General features: G+C 40.8%; 1 protein-coding gene and 1 non-coding gene across 2 annotated transcripts; one reads left to right on the top strand and one right to left on the bottom strand.

Annotated features, from left to right (window-relative positions):
• Positions 1-9,683: 9,683 nt before the first annotated feature.
• Positions 9,684-17,047, bottom strand: LOC113777297. The gene is made up of 5 exons (XM_027322331.1): positions 16,644-17,047; positions 14,984-15,830; positions 13,998-14,881; positions 13,258-13,862; positions 9,684-11,053 (listed from the first exon to the last, which is right to left on the bottom strand). Exons 1-5 carry the CDS (start codon positions 17,045-17,047, stop codon positions 9,684-9,686), a joined length of 4,110 nt encoding a protein of 1,369 aa, XP_027178132.1.
• Positions 17,048-17,579: 532 nt separating this feature from the next.
• LOC113778920 lies at positions 17,580-17,686 on the top strand. The gene has a single exon (XR_003469385.1). It is a non-coding gene; the product is annotated as a small nucleolar RNA R71 (small nucleolar RNA).
• Positions 17,687-19,702: the final 2,016 nt, after the last annotated feature.

Raw genomic sequence — 19,702 nt, 5'->3', positions numbered from 1 at the left:
GAAGCAGATTTCCATCGTTGCTGGCTCAGACGCTTCTGGTCGTTCTAGGGATTTGGCATGCGAGTCCTCAAATGGTCTCCTTCCTTCTCTGTGGATAGAGAATCCTCCATAGTCCCGATGTGGTTGCGCCTGTCGAACCTTCCAGTCCACCTTTTTAGTAAAGGTCCTCTGTTCTCTATTGCAAAACTCATCGATGAACCATTCAAACTGGACGCTTCAACGGCTTTGTTGTCTCGACCTAGTGTTGCAAGCATTTGCGTCGATATCGATCTTCTCAATGACCTTCCTAGCCGCATCTGGATACAGAACGGTTCGACTGGTTTTTGGCAGCGAGCGGAGTACGAAAATCTGCCAGATTATTGTTCCTGTTGCTACAAAGTGGGTCACCCAACGGCAGCATGCAAGTCATCCAAGGGAGGTTTGGAGCAACAGTCTAGTCACCCAACGACCTCCCAAGCTCCTGCGCCACTCCAAATCTGGAATCCCAAGGCTTCCCAGCCACGGGGTCCAGGCTTGGTTCTAAAGGATGCAACGCCGCTTCATCCCACGGAGATCGGCAGCGAAGGTGCACAGCTCGCTGCTGCTGGCACTAAGGATACGGCGCACACGGCTTCTACCGTGGCAGTCCAGGATGCTCCGTCTGAGGCCCAGCATCCTTCTCCTTTGCAGCTCGATCATCCAGCAACTCAGGAGGGGACAGGAAAGCTGCTGGCCTGTGATGGCCAGGGAGGACCAGATCCTTGTGATCTTCCTACGGAGACCCTGTGTCCCCCTCAGGAGGGGGCTGCACCAGTGCGGCAGCGGGCCGACTCTGGGACGTCGAGGGAGGTGGCAGCTCAGGGTGTGGCTGCTGGACCTCCTTCCCAGCAAATAGAACAGCTTGACGGGTATCAGTTGGTTAACCAGAAGGTGGAGGTTTGGAGCGCTGGTGGGCAGTTTAATATAGTGCGGATAGAGCGCGAAGGTGTTTGCGAGGAAGAGGGAAAAGTGGTGGTAGGCCATCAGGGGGAGCTGGAGACGCTTTTAGGAGCTGCAATTCAGAATGCGGTAGCTGCAGAGTTGGAGCGAATTGCAGACCTGGTTGTTTGTGAACAAGGTAGTGAGGAGGGGGTGATGGGCCTCGCATTGAAGTGGTTCTTATGGAGGGAGATGCGGATGGTGCTGGCCAGTGTGGTGCTCGAATTGCAGCTGGGAATTTGTCCCCGAGAGGGATAAGGTAGGCAGATGATACGCATGCCATGGCGTTCTCTTCGGAGCGTCCGTTGCGAGTGATGGACGACGCGTTCTCGAAGGTTAAGCCCAAAGCCAAAGGAGTCCGGGCAATTTTACCCTCGGATAGGGAGCTCCGGTCTAAGGTACGAACTTCGCAGAATCCCTTCACCCCCATTTCCAATGATTAATGCATTATTTTGGAATGTAAGGGGTATCTCTAAGGCCTCTCATTTTCGTAGACTAAAAAATTTAGTTTTCTCACATAAGCTTCAGCTTTTAGTGGTATGTGAAACTCATGTGCATGTGTAGCATGCTAAGGAGTTTCGTATTAAATTGGGGTTTGATTGTATGAAACTTCACTCGGCGGGTTTGTTATGGGTTTTTTTTATCAAGTTCCTATTAATTGTTCTGTGATGGGTGAGGCAGATCAGTTCTTGTCCCTAAAGTTTTGTCATCCTCATTTACCGGTTCTGTTTGATGTTACTGCCGTGCATGCTACTTCCACGGTGGAGGAACGAAGGGGTCTTTGGGACGGGTTGCTCCGCTGTAATCCAAGGCAAGAGCCTTGGATTGTTGTAGAGGACTTCAATGTGATCTTGGAGCCTGAGGAAAAGCGAGGGGGGCGTCTCTTTAGGGTGGCTGAAGCAAGGGACTTTGTCGAGTTCATGAGCTCTGCAGGGTTGTTGGATGGGGGTTACTCAGGGTCAGCCTTTACTTGGTGTAACAATCGCCATGGTCGAGCGAGAATTTGGAAGAGGTTAGACCAGCTTTTATTGAACACGGCGTGCTCAGATATTCATCTTTCGGTTGCGGTGTCACATTTGGCACGACACCCATCATATCATGCTCCGCTTCTTATGGTAGTGTCAACCCGTTTGGATGGTAAACCCCGGCCTTTCCGATTCATAAATGCTTGGGCTAAACATGAGGAATTCTTGGGGGTGGTGAGGAAGTCCTGGGAGCAAGAGTGCTCGGGGCCGCCGTTGCACGTCCTATGCTCGAAACTACAACGGTTAAGGAAGTGTATTCAACCATGGAATAGGGAAAGAGTAGGTAATTTCTCTGCCAATGTTCGGGAGGCTGAGGCAGAGGTGGCACGACTGGAGCAAGCTATGGAGGACGGGGGCTCGGATGAAGCTCAGGTGTGTCTACAACAGGCCCAAGCTCATCTCAATCGAGCTCTAAGTATGGAGGAATCCTTGTGGAAGCAGCAGTCTAGGGTCAAATGGTTGCAATTAGGTGACAGGAATACAAAATTTTTCCACTCGGTGGTGAAACAACGCCGTATGCAGGCAGTAATTCATGGGATACAAGACTGTAATTAGGAGTGGGTGACTGAGGATGAGCTTGTAGGAGCGGAAGCAGTCAGGTATTTCTCTGCACTGTTCTCGAGGGAGGAGGATTCTTTCTCATTTGCGACTCTTGGGGTCATCCCGCGCTTACTCTCGGGGGCGGACAATGTGGTCTTACAAGAAGTTTCATCCATAGAAGAAGTTCGGCAGGTGATTTTTGAGATGGACGGAGATAGTGCTGCTGGGCCCGATGGTTTTACTAGGAAATTTTTCACCTCCTCCTGGGACATAATTAGGGAGGATGTATATTGCGCTGTACAAAGTTTTTTCTGTGGGGAAGAGTTGCCCAGGCGAGTGACTGCTACTTCTCTAGTTTTACTGGCCAAGGTTGCACGTCCTAAGGATTTTTCTGAGTTCCGTCCGATCAGCTTGTGTAATTTTGTCAACAAGATTATCTCTAAGCTTCTGGCCAATCGTCTTGTTGCTGTCCTCCCCAAGATAATTTCGAAGAACCAAAGTGGGTTCGTCCGGGGACGGTTGATCTCCGATAATTACTTGTTAGCTCAGGAATTGGTCTCTTCGATTGGCCAGGCTACACGAGGAGGTAACGTTGCTTTGAAGCTAGATATGATAAAAGCTTATGATCGGGTTGTGTGGCCTTTTTTGATCAATGTGCTCAGAGCGTTTGGATTCGCAGAGCGGTGGATAGATATGGTTTGGAGGTTAATATCAAATGTCTGGTTTTCAGTGGTTGTGAATGGGTCGTCGTATGGTTTTTTCAAATCAACCCGGGGGCTTCGTCAAGGGGACCCTTGTCTCCTGCGCTATTTATCATTGGGGCTGAGGTGTTATCGAGGTCGCTGAATAAGTTGCAGAGTCATCGGGGGTTTCAGGGGTTTCGTGTCCCCAGGGGATGTCCTCAAGTGTCTCACTTGGGGTACGCCGATGATGTGTTAATCTTCTCCAGTGCCTCGATGAAGTCCTTGAGGCTAGTGAAGCAGGTACTAACTGATTATGAGGCAGTTTCCGGGCAAAGGATCAATGCGAGGAAGAGCTGTTTCTTAGTGCACCCGACGACCTCTTCGTCCAAGAGATTGGGAATATAGAGGGTAATGGGGTTCTCGTATAAGTCGTTCCCAATTAAGTACCTCGGTTTCCCTCTTTATTATGGGCGGCAAAAGAAGGATTGTTTTGGGGGGTTGTGTCAGGCCGTCACACTACGGGTGTTGTCCTGGCAGAATAGGTTGTTGTTTCTGGGTGGGAGGATTGTGTTGTTGAAACATGTCCTCTCTGCTATGCCGACATACCTGTTGATGGCAGCTTCGCCCCCCAAAGCTGTTTTCAAGGAGCTGGAAGGTATATTTTCTAATTTCCTCTGGGGGTCGACTGACGAAGGTCCCAAACACCATTGGATTCGGTGGAAAGATTTGTGTGTTTCGCGCGAGGAAGGGAGGGTTGGATTCCATCTATTAGAGAATATTCACAGGGCCTTCTCCATCAAATTATGGTGAAATTTTCGTTCCAAGTCGTCCTTGTGGGCCTCATTTATGCATGCAAAGTTTTGCCGGATGGCGCACCCCAACATGGTATTTTCTGAGAAGGGCTCAGAGGGGTGGAGAAGGATGGTGAAAGTCCGAACCTTGGCAGAGAGGCACATTGGATGGATTATCCGGTCCGGGAGCTCTAATTTTTGGTTTGACAGTTGGGTAGGTACTGGGGGGCTGGCGGATCGGTTGGATAGCGTGTCGGACCACAAGGTGGCGGAATTTGTGCAAGGCGGTTCCTGGGACGTCCGCAGGATTTCACAATGGGTACCTCTGGATATAGTTGCGGAGATTGGCCGAATGCACCCACCTGTTGGGTTGTTTCCTGATCTAATGGTTTGGCGACCGGAGCCATCGGGCCGTTTTACGCTCAAGTCGGCTTTCTCCTTCGTCCAGCATCATTCTACGCCTTCGCCGCTATTCAATCGCATTTGGCATCCAAGGGTACCGCTGAGGGTTTCGTTTTTCCTCTTGCGCCTGCTGCGGGATCGCCTCCCCTTGGATTGTTCCGTATGGAAGTTTGGGATTCAGGGACCTTCCCGATGTTCGTGCTGTCCATCTCCTGAGATTGAGACGACGGAGCATTTGTTTGGTGATGGGGTGTTGGCACGGTATGTGTGGAGGTTCTTTGGGGCTCCGGTTGGAGTAGGTTGGCCAGGGTCTTCGTTTCGCGTATGTATGGCAGCCTGGTGGGAGGGACGGCAACGGAATAAGTTTTTGAGGTTTGTCCATCAGGTTGTCCCTTTGATGATCTGATGGCATCTCTGGAAGGCTCGCAACGGTATGAAGTACGAGGGCAAGAGGATTGTAGGGGCACAGGTATGTCAATTGATATTCTTAGAGATGCTACAGTTGTTCAAGATCCAGTTTCCGGACTGCCGGGTACCGTCGTGGTCATGGATCCAATTCCATTTGGCCATATCAACATGGAAACCGGCGGTTTCACATAGGTTGGTGAAATGGGTCCGACCTTTCCATGGAAGTCTAAAGCTAAACACGGACGGTTGTTCGAAGGGTAACCCTGGCTTGAGTAGAGGAGGGGGGGTGCTGCGTGATGGGGGGAGGATGGTGCTGGCTTTTTCCTGTAGTTTCGGTTTGGCTTCGAACATGCAGGCTGAGGCCCGCGCCCTGTTGTTTGGTGTCAAGTTGTGTCTCCAGAGGGGCATCAATACCTTGGACGTTGAACTGGACTCGTTGGTTTTAGTTCGTATCTTGAATCGCTTAGTACATTGCCCATGGGGCATTCACACGGAGGTGCAACAATTGATGGGGGTGGCGCATCATTTTTCTCGGATTCTTCACTGTTACCATCAGGCGAACCAGGTCGCGGATATATTGGCAAATACTGGTTGTCAACAAGCCCGTGACGATATATATTTGGCATCTTCGGATTTGCCCCGTTTAGCGCGAGGAGCTTTAGTTCTAGATAGGCTAGGAATGCCATCCCTCCGCCAGGTTATGAGGGATGGGTAGTGTTTTTGAGCATTGGCGCTGGTAACTTTGGTTCTTTCCGTTTAATAAGATAATCTATTGCTTTAAAAAAAAAGAATTCTTTGTCAAATATTTACTTGCTTTGATTTATTGTATTTAATCAAAAGTATTTTCCCATTCAAAAAAAAAAAAAAAGTATGAACCAATTCTGATGCTATTCCTTCTGTTAGAGAATTTATTATCATTACTTAAATTTAATTAGTTTTTGCATGTTTCCTTTGTTAAGTTAATTAGTTAATTTAATTTTATAGAAAAATCTCCCCACCCCACTCCCATTTGACTTTGTGTGTTAGAAAGAAATGAATTACATCAATTCCTGTGGAGACGATCCTATTTATTACTATACATTAATTTTATTTATTAGAATTTAATTTGATTGGCTGACAACCTGTCAAAGCTTTGCATGGAAGACTCTTCCAAACAAGTGCCACACGAAAACCTTCAAGTAAAAAAATATTTATCCAAATGCTTTCACCAACTTAGTATGAATTTCTCACTTATATAAAGTATTTTTTTCAGTTACATGTTTTCTTCTGTCTTCTTTGGTCAAATTATTGTTGAAGCAACAATTAAGACTCATTTTGTTTTAGAGGCTTTGGGGCTGAGGTTGCTTCTAAAACTTTAGTTGCAATAGTATCCTCTAATTCATTAGCAAGGTGGCCACTCTGCAACTTAATTCGACAAATCCGAGCGGTTTCGTTAGAGTTGGGGAACCCTCTCCCATGTTTTCAGGCAAGCGAATAGGGCAGCAGATGCTATTGCCACCTCACAGTCTGGGTCTGACTGGTTGTGTGATTCGGAAGAATCCTTGCCCCGTAGTGTTAGAGCAGTGATTAGGCAGGACAAGTTATCTCTTCCTCGATTAGGCTCCAATATGGGAAGAATAATGTATCTTTTGATGCTTCGTTATTTTGATGAATAAATTTACGGGCGCGTTCCCCTTTTTCTTAAAAAAAAAAGACTCATTTTGTTTTTATTAGAGCAAATTGCCAATTTAATCCCTAAACTTTTTCACTTAAACCAATTTCGTCCTCTATGATTTTTTTTCATCAATTTAGTGCTCAAACAATTTTATCAGATTCAATGTAGGACTGACGGGATTTTTGTATCAATGCAAGTTTAATTCCGATTTTACACCCGTTGGACTGCAAGTATACAGGTCGCAATTGTAGTACAAGATGCGTATCGGGTCGATCCCACGAGGAGCAATTTAAACAATTACTAAGCCCCTGTTCTCTCTATTATTTAGACTTACAATTAATTTGAGCAGAGAAAGTCTAATGCTGTAATCTACAAATCTGATATACAAATCTAGTTTAACAACTGCTGAATGCAAATAAAGAAATTTCACTTAAGGAAGATTCTAGGGATGTAGATTCCACTTATGGCATAAACTACACAAATGAATGGATTTACTTCCTGCTATTATTCTTGCTTAACCAGAGATTTATTTCCAAAATTACCAAGTCTCATTTTCATGATGAAATGGCTTAGAGCAATATAGATTTCCCTATTTCCATGGTGAAATACTACTACAACTCTGTTTTAATTCATGAAATACTAAGTAATCCACTTAAGTGTATTTCTATTTTCATGAACATACAACTCAAGCTCTACTCATGTGTTTCCATTGTTATTACCAATTCTCATTGAACAATAACAACTGTAAACAAGTTATTGGTGATCAATCAATAACAAGAAATCACAGCTACACAAGTAGACAAGTTAACTCAAGATATAACAAGTGTAAATCACATTCAATTAGTATTATTTAGCCATAAGTTTCATCTACTCCCTAGATGAAGGAGTTTAGCTACTCATGAATGATTTAACAATCAAACTCACAAGTTTATTAATGCAAAACATCATAAAGTACAAGTATAAGAAAGATAAAAGAAAGCTTAGCCAATTGAAGGTGAAGCTCTCCAATTCCTGCTATGTTCTTGCACAATATGATTACAAGTGAAAACTCTCCCAAAAAATGCTTCTCCAAGTACTCCTATCTAGAGAGAAAAAATGTTACAAAATGAAAAACTAGCTACGTATGGTTCTCATTGCTTCTCCCCTGTGTTTCTGCATAAAAGGTGGTAGAAATTCCATTCCTCTCACTTCATAATTTCCTCCACTTAGATTTTGTAAAAAGAAGTCAAAGATATGATGTTCCTTTTTTTCCACACTCATTTGGTCTTCTCTTTTATTACAGAAGCATGTGCCACCGATTTCTGTCCCTCAAAATAGCTGTAAAAGTTGTGAGAAAGGTAAAGAAAAACGGCTGTGCCACTTGCTGAGGAGAGAGACAGATCCGAGCCTCGGATCCGAGGAGTGATAACGGATCCGAGCTCGGATTATAGGATCCGAGGCCTTCCCATGATGGATCCGAGGTCGGATCGTCCTGACCTCGGATACACTCCGCCAGAAGTACAGACGAGGGGTCGGATCCCTCTTGTACACACGGATCCGAGCTCGGATCCGTGTTGAGCATTTTTCCAGTTTTTCACTTCTTCCCTTTTTCTACATTTTTGCTCCCAATTTCTTGTGTACTTTGTCCTCTGGATGACCCTGACATTTCTTTCAACTTGTGCATGAATTTCATACATCAATTACCTTCACAATTTCACAAAATTAACGCATTAATCCACTCATTTATCAATTTCTTAACCCTTAAACAATATTTAAGCAATTATCACCAAAAGAGTTCAAATATGGCTTTAATCTTCTCAAAACATACCAAAAATTCATGCCAAATTCGTACAAAATGTATGTTAAATATTCACTTATCAAATTCCCCCACACTTGAATCATTGCTTGTCCTCAAGCACTTTTACACAAAACTTACTACAATGATTCAATAGATAAAACAATATACGTACTTTTGTCAAATTTAATTCCTATAAAATCTAGAAACCAATCATTATGCCATTTCTCAAATTACACTAAATACTCATATTATTCAATTAAAGAAAAATAATTATGCCCTAATTTTAACAAATTCAACTCAATCTCTCATTCTATCCTAATTCTACAAATAAGTAAATCACATAGTCAATTCTATGGCCTTCCTCATTCCAACACTCAACAATTTAGAGGGATTTATTCTCATTTCATTTTATTTAAATAGTGAAAACGTCTTTTTACGCGAAAATCAACACTTTTAGGTGAAAATTCCCGGTTACTCGACATTTCACTTATTTAAATTGCTAAGCCTACTCTTAATTCCAATACCTTTTTACGCGAATGTCGACATTTGTAAATGCCAACCCCCGGTTACTCAGTATGTGAATCATTGGAGTAAAATAATAATATTTTTCTTTCTTTATTCATTTTTCATCATTTTTTTTTTAACAATCAATTTCTTTTTCCCTCTAAATATAAATAAAGGAAGAATTTGGCCTTTTCTTTGACTATATCAATCACTTACTTATAAAATTAAGTAAAAATGATAAATATCATTAATCTTGCAAAAATCTAAGCATAATTTTTCTTATTTAACCAAATATACTTTCTAAAATGTAAAAATCTTACTTGCATAATAATTCATTCCAAGCCAAATAAGAATTAAACTTTTCCAAAATACACATAGCATTTTATCCAATGGAAGAATTAAACACTTAAAATTTTAACATTTTGGCCATTTAATTGGAAGAATTGCAATGAAATATTGGAAATTATTTTAGCAAAATTTTGGCAGAGTTTTCCCATAAAAATAGATGAAACTCCCTGCCAACAACCTCAATTTCACAAAAATTATCCTCATGACAATATCTCCAAATATAATTCCAACATTTTTGAGCTATAAACAACTAAAATCATGCATTTCAAGACACAATCGCCAACTAAAATCATGCATTTCAAGACACAATCGCCCATAAGATAGAGTAATCCTTCCCCCACACTTAAAGTCTACAATGTCCTCATTGTAAAGGAAGGTAAAAGAACTGAAACTTCCCTCTAATAGGTGGTGATGCCATTTTGAAGCCCTTAATCATCACGATCATCCATTTTCTGTCCAAAATGAGACAACAAGGGTACCAAATAGCATAAGTAGCACAAGATGATTCAACTAAAAGAAAAATCTACAAGTGTCTTTAATCAAAAGAAAAGAAAAATAAATAAAGACATAAAAGATCAAATCTGCTAAGTAGCGTCATGGCTGCTCGGAACGAGGGTCTACTGCCTCCTCGGCTCCATGAGGACCCTGTGAGGTACCAATATGGCCCTCATCCTGATGAGGTGTCGGAGTAGAGGACCGTCGGATATGGAAATGATCCTCGATCGCACGAAGGCGGCAATCATGTCGGTCGAGGCGCTCAGTCATCACCCGCTCCGTCTGGTCAATGCGCTCGACGACTCGCGTCTCCATACAACAAATAGCATTGAGAAGCTCTTGCCACTTGGAGCGCGGTTGAGGAGGTGGTCGCGGAACCGGAGGAGGAAGAGTCTGCTGTGCCTCCGTCTCTTGGGTTGCCGCTTGTAGTTCAGTGTGAGGCGGAGGCTGAGTGGAAGTCGATGCTTCTCCTGTGTCCCGGACCAAAGCAGCTCCAAAATCCGTAGAAATACCCAAAGCGTTGAGTATAGAAGCATTTACCTCCTCGACAGACCTAGTTACCACCGCTCTCTCGGTTCCACGAGGAACCTTGAGCTTCTCAAACACGAGGGATAGCAGTCGAGGGAATCCGAAGCAAGTCTCGCCGGCCCTCATGCGAGCTGTGGTCCGCATATAGCTGATGATAATGCTGGGTAGAGGAATGCCAGTCAACTGCCTACCCAATCCATGTATCATCTTATCCAGAAAATAGAGATCGCTATTTCGGATCTCCCGTTTACCACTCTTTTTCGGCACCACATTAAATGCAAAAAGATAGAAGATCAGGTGGTATCGATGCTCAAAGGAGTCGGCATATACCGTGAGTTTTTTCGAAGTTCCTCGCTCACGGTACTGACCCTTTAGACGCTCCACGGCTTCTCCCACTTGCCAAGGGTCTCGAGCCTTGAATTCCTTAGTCAGTTTGACATCTTCGCCTTCGTCTATGAGTTGAACGAAACATCGCAGTGCCTCTCGATTGAGAACCACTTTCCTGCCTCGAACCCACGAGACGATGAGGTTGCCACTGTGGCTCTGCTTGTTCTCCACATTGGCGTAGAACTCCCGGACCAAGTTGGGGTAGTAGTACTTGGGCAATTGAAGGATGTTCTCCCATCCAAGTCGCTTGAATGCTGTCGAAATATGGTAGTGCGCATCCACCTCTGGAGCCAAGTGTTTCTCAATGATGATCTCCTTGGCTAGGCCGGCTTCATACCACTCTTGGTTTTCGAGCGATGTGAATCGTGTGGTATCGTAATCTGGCGGTGGCTCATCACGGCCAGTGGATGCAGTCTTCCGGCGAGATCGAGGTGGTGACTCAGGCGAAGGAGATTCTTCCTCAGGCGACTCCTCATGCACAGAAGGTGTATGTTCTTCACTTGACGATGGTGTAGGAGTACGAATACGAGCCCTCCTTGTACGAGCCATAGCACCTATAAACAAGATGAGTATGTATTAGAAAAGATAGAAACTCGCTCATTCATATTAAAATAGGAATTTAAGAAAATTTCGGCAGAGTTTCCCCATAAAAAGGGCTAAACTCCCTGCCAAAATGTCCCCAAATTTAAACAAATAAGCTTCCTAACACTTCTCAAATCCAATTCCTACACTTAGAAAGGATATTAGCAGTAAAGAAATTATTTCATGCATATTAAGTGCAAACAATTTTAAATTATATCTATTTGCAAAAATAAACACTCAAACACTTGAGAATATCATCAATCCAATTCATAACACTCGTTAACACTTAAGTTAACTACACATGACTCCCAAGTTATCCTAATATTAATTATTTCAAGTAAAAGTGGTTCAATGTGCTTAACTTGATCGGGAACACACACTTTTACCCAATGGGCTATTGCTCTAATGATAGCATATCATTTTCAATTATAACATTGATTTATACTTCTCGGAACAGTTCATATATTCACTGAAAGCAAAATTCACAAATTTAAACCACTAAAATGCTCAAGCCCAAAAATTGAGAAGGAAATCTCAAAACTATCACCAAATTCATAATTTTTACACAAATAAGCATGAAAATAATTATTACAGCTGATTTGAGCACAATGTAGCACAATTATATCACGAATTTGCAACAATTAAGCAAAATGTATTGAAAAACTAAAAATATACAAAAATGAGAGATATAAAATGTCACAGAAATTCGAAATTTGTTACCTCAAATAGATGGAGTGATGATGGAGGATGATAATGATGCAAAAATGGAATAGAAACAAGCCCAAATTCGACCTCAAATTGCTAGATTTCAGTTTGGCCCTATTTCGCGTCTTGAAGATCAAAACCCCTCAATTTGATGTTTTTGATTCTAAATTGTTGAGGGTTAATGCTCTCAAGAGGTTAGGGAAGGTTTTATTGTGAAAAATTGGAAATTTTATGGATGAAATGGAAGATTGGAGGAAAGGGGATAGGGTTTCGAAGAGAGAGAGAAGAGAAATCTGGAAAAAATGAGGAACCGAGGCCTCGTTTCCTTTCTTATCGCGAAGAGATCCGAGGTCGGATCCTTTCTGGAAGGCCTCGGATCCGACATGGCTCGGATCAGCCTCAACAGAAACACAGACGAGCCCTCGGATCTATCTGGGTTGGAAACGATCCGAGCTCGGATCTATGGATCCGCGGTCGGATCTGTCTGGGATTTTAGGATCCGAGCTCGGATCCTGAGTTCTCTGCACTAATTGCAGAAACTGCAATTTTTCAAACTTTTTCTCCCTTTTCCGGCCAATTCCAAAACACACATTGGACAAACTTTTTATCAATTCTAACCTCCCACGCACATGCAATATACCTTAAACACAATATCCATCCTCTCAAAACACAACAAACACATTTACATTGAAAATCGAGGGGTGAGGTTCTTTGATCATTTTTGCATTTTTACATCAAAATGGCATTTCTGAGCATTAAATACACATCAAATGAATCCATGAACCTTTATAACCATGATATCACCAAAACTCACTTGAAATGCACAATGTATGTATAGGCATAGAAATTTTAAACACTTAAAACACAATTTGGTAAGAAAACTCCCTGCCAACATGATCTTCAAGTGCACCTCCAAGATGGATGATAAAACTCCCGTATCTCCTATAAACAAGTGAAATACATCTAATTAGTCAATTAACTTACACCAAAATGTAAGAAACACATAAAAACACACAAATACACTATTATTATTAGGTTGCCTCCCAACAAGCGCTTTTGTTTATAGTCGTTGGCTCGACTTTCCTATAACTTCTTTAATTCTCCATTGCATTTCCTAAGGAGTAATTTACTCCTTTAGGAACCTTTTCTCCGGCCAAATAGGGCTTCAATCTTTGCCCATTTACTTTAAATGGAGAACCATTTTCTCCTTTTATTTCCACTGCTCCATAAGGAAATACTTGAGTTACTTCAAATGGTCCCGACCACCTTGACTTCAATTTTCCTGGAAATAACCTCAGGCGTGAATTGAACAAGAGTACCTTTTGCCCTACCAGAAATTTTTTAGGAATAATATGCTTGTCATGCCAATATTTAATCTTTTCTTTATAAATTTTGGCATTTTCATATGCATGTAGTCGGTGTTCCTCCAATTCACTTAGCTCAAGTAATCGCTTTTCTCCTGCAAAATTACAATCCATGTTAATAGATTTAATTGCCCAATAAGCTTTGTGCTCAATCTCCACAGGTAGGTGACAAGCTTTCTCATAGACTAAACGATACGGTGACATCCCTAGGGGTGTCTTAAATGCCGTTCGGTAAGCCCATAGTGTATCATCTAGCTTTGTAGCCCAATTCTTGCGTGATTTATTCACAGTTTTCTCCAAAATGAGCTTTATCTCTCTATTAGCTAGCTCTGCTTGTCCATTGGCTTGAGGATGATATGGAAGTGATGTCTTGTGCCTACAACCATATTTAAACAATAAGGAATCCAATTGTCTGTTACAAAAATGTTTCCCTTCATCACTTACTATGGCCTTGGGTATACCAAATCTACTGAAAATATTCTTTTTAAGGAATCTAAGTACAATCTTAGAGTCATTAGTAGGTGAAGCGATTGCTTCAACCCATTTAGAAACATAATCCACTGCTACTAAGATGTACTTATTATTAAAAGAACTAGGAAATGGTCCCATAAAATCAATACCCCATACATCAAATAACTCAACTTCCAAGAACGTAGTCAGGGGCATTTCATTTTTTCGAGATATATTTCCAGTTCTTTGGCATGCATCACAATTTTTAACATATTCCCTAGCATCTCGGTACATAGTTGGCCAATAAAATCCTGATTGCCATACCTTTGCCACAGTCTTTGAAGTACTGAAATGACCACCTGTTTCAAGGTTATGACAATGATATAAAACATTATGTACCTCATCTTCAGGAATACATCTACGTATCATACCATCGGCACAATGTCTGTATAGCAATGGTTCCTCCCAAAAGTAACTTTTGGCGTCATGTAAGAATTTCTTCTTTTGATGATAATTAAACCCCTTTTGAATCTCTCCACTGACCAAGTAGTTAGCCAAATCTGCATACCATGGAGAATTTCTAAGTGCTAGGACAAACTCATCCGGAAAATTCTCTTGAATTGGAACCTGATCTTTGATTGGGATATATTCCAAACGTGATAAATGATCTGCAACTAGATTCTCCGATCCCTTTTTGTCTTTTATCTCCACATCAAATTCCTGCAATAAAAGAATCCACCGAATTAGTCTAGGTTTTGCATCCTTCTTATGCAGCAAATATTTAAGAGCTGAATGGTCAGTATATATAATAACTTTAGATCCTACTAAATAGGATCTAAATTTGTCCAAAGCAAATATCACTGCCAATAGCTCTTTTTCTGTCGTTGCATAATTGAGTTGTGCCTCATTTAGCAACTTGCTAGCATAGTAAATGACGTGCAATCGTCCTTCTTTCTTTTGTCCCAAAACTGCTCCAACCGCATAATCACTTGCATCACACATCAATTCAAATGGTAGTGACCAATCGGGTGAAGTTATAATTGGGGCCGAAATCAATTCCTTTTTCAACCTTTCAAATGCAACCAAACAATTGTCATTAAATTGAAAAGGAGTATCTTTACATAATAAATCACATAATGGCTTTACTATTTTAGAAAAATCTTTAATAAAACGTCTATAAAAGCCAGCATGTCCTAAAAAACTCCTTATCCCCTTGACATTGCTTGGGGGTGGCAATTTTTCGATAACTTCTATTTTGGCTTTATCCACCTCAATTCCCTTGGAGGAAATCTTGTGCCCTAAGACAATTCCTTCTTTTACCATAAAATGGCATTTCTCCCAATTCAATACAAGATTTGTTTCCTCGCATCTCTGCAAAATCAATTCCAAATTATGAAGACAATGGTCAAAAGATGAACCATACACAGAAAAATCATCCATAAATATCTCCATAATTTTCTCAATATAATCAGAAAAAATAGCCATCATGCATCGTTGAAAAGTTGCAGGAGCATTACATAAACCAAATGGCATTCTTCTAAAAGCAAAAGTGCCATAAGGACATGTAAATGTGGTCTTCTCTTGATCCTCTGGAGCTATAGCTATTTGATTATATCCTGAAAAACCATCAAGAAAACAGTAAAATTCATATCCTGCTATTCGCTCCAATAATTGATCAAGAAATGGTAGGGGAAAATGATCTTTTCTTGTTACCGTATTTAACTTACGATAATCAATACACACTCTCCACCCTACCACAAGTCTAGATGGAATCAATTCATCATTTTTACCCACGATTGTAGTTATTCCACCTTTCTTTGGTACCACATGAATTGGACTAATCCAAACACTATCGGAGATAGGAAAGACTATACCTGCATCAAGCCACTTAAGAATTTCATTTCTTACCACCTCTTTCATGTTTGGATTGAGTCTTCTTTGTGTTTCCACCACTGGTTTGCAATTGTCCTCCAATAAAATGCGATGCATGCATATAGAAGGACTTATACCTTTAATGTCTGAAATTGTCCATCCAATTGCCTTCTTACGCTTCCTTAGAACTCTTAGCAATTTTGTACACTGCTCATCATCAAGATCAGCACTAACAATTACAGGTAAAGTACTATTTTCTCCAAGAAATTCATACCTTAGATGAGTTGGAAGTGGCTTAAGCTCTAACCTTGGAGGTTCAATTTCTGAAGGTTGTGAAAACCCTTTTCCTTGGCCAAGACTTTCATACAAATTACCCCTTTTATAAGGTGCTTGAAAATCCAAGTACTTGGCCAATTCTTCAATTTCTTCACAAACATCTTCTTGCTTACCTAAACTCATTAAACAATGCTCAAGAGGATCTAAGTCAAGGTTGACTTGACTCATCTCTTGGGTTAGTTTATCAATTGTGCCAATAGAATAAGCATGATCGGTAAAAGAAGGGTATTTTTCCATTTCATTCAAATTAAATTCTACTTCTTCTTCACCTACTTGAAACTTAAGCTTGCCATTTTTTACATCAATAATAGTACCTGCAGTAGCTAAAAATGGTCTACCTAGAATAATTGGCATAGATATATCTTCTTCCATATCTAATACCACAAAATCCACTGGAATGATAAATTTTTTAACTTTTATCAATACATTCTCCAACACTCCCAATGGATATCTAATAGACCGATCCGCTAGTTGCAAAGTAATATTTGTGCGTTTAAACTCATGCAAACCCAATTGTCTAGCCACCGTTAAAGGTATTAATGATACACTAGCACCAAGATCACACAATGCTTTAGAAAAATCAACGTTACCTATGGTGCAAGGTATAGAAAAACTCCCTGGATCCTTCAACTTCGGTGGTAGCTTATTTTGAATAATTGCACTACATTCCTCCGTTAATGCTATTGTTTCGCAGTCTTCCAACTTTCTTTTTCTAGTCATGATTTCCTTGAGAAATTTCGCATAAGACGGAATCTGCAAAATAGCATCGGCAAAAGGAATGTTAATGTGCAATTGTTTGAAAAGTTTAACAAATTTTTCAAAATCTTTATCAAACTTATTTTGCTTTAATCTTTGTGGAAATGGAACCGCAGGAGGTATTGGAATGGTAGCGGAAGATGATGGTTGATTTTCTCTTGATTCCTCCCGGCTATTTTCTTCCACTATCGCCTCTTGGTTCCTCTGCTTTTCTTCTTGTTTTTCATTCTCATCTTTCTCAACTTCCATCACTGGAGGATCTTCTAATTGCTTACCATTACGAAGAGTAATGGCTTTCACATGCTCCTTAGGATTGACCTCTGTTTTGCTAGGTAATTCGCCTTGACTTCGATTATTCAACGAACTAGCAATTTGACCAATTTGGACCTCTATATTCCTGTACATTGTAGTGAGTTGGTCCAACCTTCCTTCTACTCGCTCAAATCTGTCTGAAGTAACTTTTGCGAGCTTTTCCACTGCCATCTCCCAACCAGGTTTAGTTTCAGCTTGTTGTTGCCTTGATTGAAATCCCGGTGGATTGGTTGGCCTTGGTTGATTTCCTTGATCCTTCCATCCAAAGTTTGGATGATTTCTCCACCCCGGATTGTAAGTATTCGAGTAGGGGTTATTTTGAGCATTACGATTGTAATTATTGACGAATTGTACCTGTTCAGAATCAACACACTCATTAGTATCATGTTCACCTCCACATACAGAACAGCATGCTACATGTGCATTAGATGAACTTGGACCTTGTCTACTTAGCAATTTCATCACATTATTCATTTGAGCACTCAGCATATTGAGAGTGTCCATTTCTATCATACCTGCGTGACGTCTTGTATTACCTCTCTCATTGGCCCATTGGTAGTTATTTGCTGCCATTTCTTCTATCAAATTATGAGCTTCTTGGGGTGTTTTACCCATTAAAGCTCCACCTGCAGCTGCATCGATCATAGTTTTAGTAGAAAAAACTAAACCATTATAGAAGGTTTGTATGATTAACCACTCCGGCAGTCCATGATGTGGACATTTCCTAAGCAAATCTCTAAACCTTTCCCATGCCTCATATAATGATTCACCTTCCAATTGGCTAAAACTAGTGATATCCATTCTAAGCTTAGCAGTCTTACCTGGTGGAAAATACTTATTTAAGAATGCTCTTGATAATTCATCCCATCCAGTGAAAGTATTGGGGGCATGAGAGTGTAGCCAAAGTTTGGCCTTATCTCTCAATGAAAATGGGAACAATCTTAGCCTTATAGCATCATCACTAACTCCATTCATTTTAATTGTATCACAAATTTCCAAGAATGTAGCTAAGTGTGTATTAGGATCTTCTACTGCATTACCTCCAAATTGAGATTGTTGAACCATTTGGATAAGTGATGGTTTAATCTCAAAGTTGTTAGCATTTACCGCAGGCCTTGCTATGCTCGTTTGTGAACCTTGTGTTCTCGGTATAGTAAAATCTCGCAGAACTCGCCTATTTAGGTCATTTTCTTCCATTTCTTCTTCAAATGGTAATTCTATCAAGATATCTTCTATTGGCTGCCAAACCTCTTGTTCCTCTTGATGCAGTGTATTCCTCCTTTGTCTCCGCAATGTTCTTTCAATTTCAGGATCAAAATGTGCAACTTCTCTATTTGATCGGTGCATGCACTACAAATAAAAATAAGAGAAATTTTTGCAGTTTTAATTCAACAACTTGGATAAAAACAATGAAAATGTCTAAATTAATAGAGATGACTAGGCCCTAATATTGCCGCTCCCCGGCAACGGCGCCAAAAACTTGACGGGATTTTTGTATCAATGCAAGTTTAATTCCGATTTTACACCCGTTGGACTGCAAGTATACAGGTCGCAATTTTAGTACAAGATGCGTATCGGGTCGATCCCACGAGGAGCAATTTAAACAATTACTAAGCCCCTGTTCTCTCTATTATTTAGACTTACAATTAATTTGAGCAGAGAAAGTCTAATGCTATAATCTACAAATTTGATATACAAATCTAGTTTAACAAATGCTGAATGCAAATAAAGAAATTTCACTTAAGTAAGATTCTAGGGATGTAGATTCCACTTATGGCATAAACTACACAAATGAATGGATTTACTTCCTGCTATTATTCTTGCTTAACCAGAGATTTATTTCCAAGATTACCAAGTCTCATTTCCATGATGAAATGGCTTAGAGCAATATAGATTTCCCTATTTCCATGGTGAAATACTACTACAACTCTGTTTTAATTCATGAAATACTAAGTAATCCACTTAAGTGTATTTCTATTTTCATGAACATACAACTCAAGCTCTACTCATGTGTTTCCATTGTTATTACCAATTCTCATTGAACAATAACAACTGTAAACAAGTTATTGGTGATCAATCAATAACAAGAAATCACAGCTACACAAGTAGACAAGTTAACTCAAGATATAACAAGTGTAAATCACATTCAATTAGTATTATTTAGCCATAAGTTTCATCTACTCCCTAGATGAAGGAGTTTAGCTACTCATGAATGATTTAACAATCAAACTCACAAGTTTATTAATGCAAAACATCATAAAGTACAAGTATAAGAAAGATAAAAGAAAGCTTAGCCAATTGAAGGTGAAGCTCTCCAATTCCTGCTATGTTCTTGCACAATATGATTACAAGTGAAAACTCTCCCAAAAAATGCTTCTCCAAGTACTCCTATCTAGAGAGAAAAAATGTTACAAAATGAAAAACTAGCTACGTATGGTTCTCCTTGCTTCTCCCCTGTGTTTCTGCATAAAAGGTGGTAGAAATTCCATTCCTCTCACTTCATAATTTCCTCCACTTAGATTTTGTAAAAAGAAGTCAAAGATATGATGTTCCTTTTTTTCCACACTCATTTGGTCTTCTCTTTTATTACAGAAGAATGTGCCACCGATTTCTGTCCCTCAAAATAGCTGTAAAAGTTGTGAGAAAGGTAAAGAAAAACGGCTGTGCCACTTGCTGAGGAGAGAGACAGATCCGAGCCTCGGATCCGAGGAGTGATAACCGATCCGAGCTCGGATTATAGGATCCGAGGCCTTCCCATGATGGATCCGAGGTCGGATCGTCCTGACCTCGGATACACTCCGCCAGAAGTACAGACGAGGGGTCGGA

This window comes from Coffea eugenioides, chromosome 7, assembly GCF_003713205.1.
Source record: "Coffea eugenioides isolate CCC68of chromosome 7, Ceug_1.0, whole genome shotgun sequence".
Taxonomy (NCBI): Eukaryota; Viridiplantae; Streptophyta; class Magnoliopsida; order Gentianales; family Rubiaceae; genus Coffea; species Coffea eugenioides.
The sequence above is the reverse complement of the archived record's forward strand: the minus strand, read 5'-3'. Positions and strand labels throughout refer to the sequence as shown.

Excerpts from the sequence above, each read along its gene's own strand:
- LOC113777297 (XM_027322331.1), bottom strand. The coding sequence starts at position 17,047 with ATGGCAGTGGAAAAGCTCGCAAAAGTTACTTCAGACAGATTTGAGCGA. Across the intron at positions 14,882-14,983 it reads ATTGTCTTCATAATTTGGAA|AAGGGAATTGAGGTGGATAA; the intron begins TTGATTTTGCAG and ends AAGATTTCCTCC. Across the intron at positions 11,054-13,257 it reads TAAATCTATTAACATGGATT|GTGCTATGGCTCGTACAAGG; the intron begins GTAATTTTGCAG and ends TCTTGTTTATAG.